General features: G+C 36.1%; 1 protein-coding gene across 1 annotated transcript in view; it reads left to right on the top strand.

Annotated features, from left to right (window-relative positions):
* Positions 1–1,706: 1,706 nt before the first annotated feature.
* LOC107556042 (vacuolar protein sorting-associated protein 33A-like) overlaps positions 1,707–4,866 on the top strand; it is a gene marked incomplete at its 5' end in the record, with an annotated part of 9,401 nt that continues 6,241 nt past the window's right edge. The window contains 5 exons of the mRNA XM_016239029.1: positions 1,707–1,895; positions 3,224–3,340; positions 3,433–3,607; positions 3,701–3,894; positions 4,576–4,702. Of these exons, the coding sequence (XP_016094515.1) occupies positions 1,707–1,895; positions 3,224–3,340; positions 3,433–3,607; positions 3,701–3,894; positions 4,576–4,702 (802 nt within the window). The remainder of the gene's footprint in view (positions 1,896–3,223; positions 3,341–3,432; positions 3,608–3,700; positions 3,895–4,575; positions 4,703–4,866) is intronic.

Genomic DNA, 4,866 nt, shown 5'->3' with positions numbered 1-4,866 from the left:
TACCATGGGTGCAGCAGGCGCAATGATATTACGCAGCGCCTGAAATTAGTCCCCAGCTAGGTAACTTCCAATAAGCCTATTTCAGGCACTGTGTAATATCATTGCGGCTGCTGCACACATGGTACGGCAGCAAAGTTCCTTGATTATAACGCCGGAATGAGAGTATAGCTCCTAGCCATATCGGCCTAGAAAATCCCAACTTTTCATTTTCCGTCAGTCTTAGTACACGACGTAACTACAGAAGAGTCAAGTTTTAAATAGGAAAAATATCGATACTCATTGATCCTTTTTGAGCGAGATGCTAACGGTCTAATCCGATTCAATGATCTATGCTAAGCTAAGCTAAAAGTGCTACCGCCAGACCCGGAGATCGGCTGAATGGATTCGAAAACGGTAAAACTCAACTGTTTAACTCTAGGGGAGTCGGAAAATGAGCCTGTTTTCAAAAATAGGGGAGTGTTCCTTTAAGCTCAACCGGTTTAAACTGACCAGCTGAAAAGTGCCCAAAACCCCAAGAGTTTACCAGCTACGACCAGCAAACCAGCTGCTTTAGGACATTTTTAGTTGGCACAGATGTAATGTAATTTAAAATACTAAATTCAAACACCTACCTTATCGCCCTCTGCGACCTGGCAGATAACCTCACCCGTAGCAGGATTGATGGTTGGAAACGTTTTCTTGCTTACTGCATCATGCCACTCACAAAATACTCTGAATCAGATTTCAGTTTCTTTTTTATTGATTACATGATTACATATTATTCACACAGTAGCAATAAATAATTCAGATTTTATTGATTCTCCCTAATGTGGCATTTAAAGTTTCCTTTCTATAATGTCCTACCGATTATACATTCAGAAAGTCTTCCAGTTTTGTGGATTTTCACACTAAGACCAGTCACTATTCAGGAGGCTATGCCACTGGATTTACAAAAAAATCATTTCAGGTTTAAGAAGAGTTTCAACGTTGCATCAACGACTAATAAACATATTAATTTTTATTTGAATTATCACTCAGTAGGTTATTTAACCGTGTATTACTTTGTCTTTGTAAGGCTTTTGTCTTTCAAACACATTAAAATGCACAAATGCACGCTATTTCTTATTCACATGTAATGCAGGGATTCCCAAACTTTTTTTGTCAGCCAAACCTACGGTGGCCGAGAAGTGCAAAACAAATCACAATTCTGAAAACAAAATAACAAATTACAAACGCAAATGCAAGTCTAAAAAACAAAATAACAATTCAGAAAACACAGCAACAATTCAGAAAACATTATAACAAGTCAGAAAACACAACGACAAATCCGAAAACAATTGCTGTGTTTTCTGAATTGTTATTTTGTTTTTTAGACTTGCATTTGCGTTTGTAATTTGTTATTTTGTTTTCAGAATTGTGATTTGTTTTGCACTTCTCTGCCACCGTACAAAGCTCATTCTGATTCTGGAATGTCAAGCAACGAAAACATGTCGAAAATATGTGGACTTGGCAACAAACACTGATAACGCGAATGTAAAAGTCCTGATTGATCCAAAACAATTTTCGCGAAACGAAGCTAATGGCATAATAATAATAGCATAGAAATATTAAAAAAATATTGAAATGACATTAAATTAAAATGTATTAAATTATAAACACTGTGGTATGCTGGCAGTAGTCAGTGACAGTGCTGGGCTGCTGATGATATTACGTTGTGATATTTGCATTGCAGTGAGGATAAACTACAACCCCGAGATTTCCACATTCTGTTTGTGCCTCGCCGGAGTCTGCTGTGTGAACAGCGGCTGAAGGAGAAAGGGGTTCTGAACTCTTTCACTAACATCGATGAATACATTCTGGACCTTATCCCTTACGATGGAGATCTTCTTTCCATGGAGTCTGAGAGTTCCTTTAGAGTAAGACCGTGTTTGAATGGCAAGAATAGCATGGATTTGCATTCGTTTTCTGTAGGATTTCTGATTCGGCGTTAGTCAGACCTTGACTAGAAATAGCCACGGTGCTTTATTAATGCATTATTATTAGTAGTAGTAGTAGTGTGTTTTTTGTTGAGTTTCATATTTGATACATTAGGTTTTTATGGCTCATGTAGTATGATATAGTAAGAATATGGAATTCAAACTAATTTTATGCAAACTGAGCAAAAAGATGAAATTTGGTGCAGTTGCTGATATTTTTATGGCCAAAAAGTAAGATGAAATTCTGATAGCTTGTAATGTAAATCAGTGAGATCAGGTGTCGTCTCCCAATAGTGTTTCTTTTTTGGGATGATATTTCAAATGCTTAGTTTTATGATCAAAGCTCTGTAGGTTCAGAACATATAATGCAGTGCAATGCAACGATGATCGAGAGATGAACAGCTAAACCTTCCTCAAAAGCCTGATATTTGAACATTTTTAGGGCCCTATGAAATAAAAAAAAAAAATGTATTTATAAATTCAGTTTTTTTTTCCAGTTTAAATTTTTCTGCATTCTGTTTTAAATGTTAAATTAAAAAATATGACTCAAAAAGCATGTCTAATTAATTGAAATAATGAAACTTACACAATTGAACAGCAATTTATTAAAAGGTAGAACAAAAAGTACATTTTTAAGGCCCTATGAAATACATTTTATAATTTTTTTTCTCAAATTGTGTTTTATTTTGACCAAATTCTGTGTTTTCCATTAATTTTCTGGATTCCATTTTAATTGTTTTGTTAGATTTTAATAATCGCGTCTCTATTAAGTGGTTTTATTATTTTTTTCAAATAATTACTATTTTATTTATTTATTTTTAGAAATGCTATAAGATAAATAAAGTAAATTAATTCTGGTAAATTAATTTTTCTTGGTAAATATTCCTTAAAAAATAATGTTTAAAATATTATTAGCTTTAGAACTATTACATTAAGTGATCTAGCCAGCCGTTTGTTGTAGTTTTTGAAAAGTGTTTTCTGTTAAAAAGAACATCTCCTTTTAGAGTGGACTTTGAGCTTTGTGACCTTTCAGATCTTTTTTTTATGCTCAAACAGTTGAAAAAGTGAAAAAGCATTTTAAATGAATGTTGGTTGTACTGTGTAAATAAATATAGACCCCAAAAAAAGACCAAGTTAAGCTGCAAAAGTGTCTCATTCAATAACATCAAACATTTGTAAAACGTTTGGAAAGCACCTTTTTATGCTGACATGTTATGCATGAGCAGATGCTTTGGGATGTTCACATAACCTTGTTTTCTTTCATGAAGGAATGCTATTTAGAGAATGATCAGACGAGCCTGTATCACGCTGCCAAGGGCCTCATGACTTTGCAAGCACTTTATGGAACAATACCGCAAATCTTTGGCAAAGGCGAGTGTGCAAGAGTGAGTAGAAAAGTGTTTGTCAACTCTTTTCATTTATTTCTCTCATTGATGTTTAATTTTAATTGTGTGCATGGTGGCTGTGTCTTTCTCAGCATGTGGCCAACATGATGTTGCGGATGAAGAGAGAGTTTGCAGGGAGTCAAACGCAAATCCTGCCCGTGTTCGATACCCTCCTCCTGTTGGATCGCAACGTGGATTTGCTCACGCCATTAGCCACTCAACTTACCTATGAGGGTCTTATCGATGAGATCTTTGGCATCACTAATGGTAAATGAGTTTCAGATTCGTGCGGACATGAAATACTTCAGAAATTCGTTTTCCCCAGTAGTCTGTCTCGTCATGCATTGGTTGCTTCGGCAGGTTACGTGAAGCTACCTCCTGAGAAGTTTGCACAGAAGAAACAGGGAGAAGGTGGGAAGGAGCTCCCCACTGAGCCGAAAAAACTGCAGCTCAACTCGGCCGAGGAGCTTTATGCTGAAATACGGGACAAGAACTTCAATGCTGTTGGAGCGGCTCTCAGCAAGAAAGCCAAGATTATATCAGCCGCGTTTGAGGTCTGTGCTGCTTTTGTGTGTCTGACAACAGCAAGAATACAGTAAAAATGGTAACATTGTGAAATATTATTACAATTCAAAAGAGCTGTTTTCTATGTGAATATATTTTAAAATGTGACCCTGGAGCACAAGAGCAGTCATACGGGTCAATTTTGTGAAATTGAGATTTATACATCTTCTGAAATCTGAATAAATAAGCTTTCCATTGATGTATGCTTTGTTAGGATCGCACAATATTTGGAACTATCTGAAAATCTGGAATCTGAGGGAGCAAAAAAAATCAGAATATTGAGAAAATCATCTTTAAAGTTGTCCAGATGAAGTCCTTAGCAATGCATATTACTAATCAAACATTAAGTTTTGATATATTTACGGTAGGAAATTTACAAAATATCTTTATGGAACATGATCTTTACTTAAAGTCTTAATGATTTTTGTCATAAAAGAAAAATCTATAATTTTGAGCCATACAATGTATTGTTGGCTATTGCTACAAATATCCCCCAGCGACTTAACACTGCTTTTGTGCTGCAGGGACGCATTTATTTCTGTGATGTGCAGCTGTATTTCCAGCATAATTCCTCCAGTCTTCAGTGTCACGTGATCCTTCAGAAATCATTCTAATATGCTGATTTGGTAGTGTTTGCCATTAATGAGCTGGTTTTCCCGTCTCTGTGCCAGGAGCGACACAATGCAAAAACCGTTGGAGAGATTAAACAGTTTGTTTCGCAGTTGCCTCACATGCAGGCGGCTCGGAGCTCCCTGGCTAATCACACCTCCATCGCTGAACTCATAAAGGACATAACAAGTAAGTAGGGGTGTGCGATATTGACAAAAAAATAATATCTCAATATTTTCTGGGATTTTATCGATAACGATAATTAGACGATATTTTGCTGAGTGTGTTATTGTGCTGGTACCTTAAGGACTGCAGAAGACAGCTGACTCCTAATGTTTTTAATATTCTGTGTG

The sequence above is a fragment of the Sinocyclocheilus grahami genome, unplaced genomic scaffold, assembly GCF_001515645.1.
Source record: "Sinocyclocheilus grahami isolate Dianchi unplaced genomic scaffold, SAMN03320097.WGS_v1.1 scaffold553.1, whole genome shotgun sequence".
In the NCBI taxonomy this organism is placed as follows: domain Eukaryota; kingdom Metazoa; phylum Chordata; class Actinopteri; order Cypriniformes; family Cyprinidae; genus Sinocyclocheilus; species Sinocyclocheilus grahami.
The sequence above is the reverse complement of the archived record's forward strand: the minus strand, read 5'-3'. Positions and strand labels throughout refer to the sequence as shown.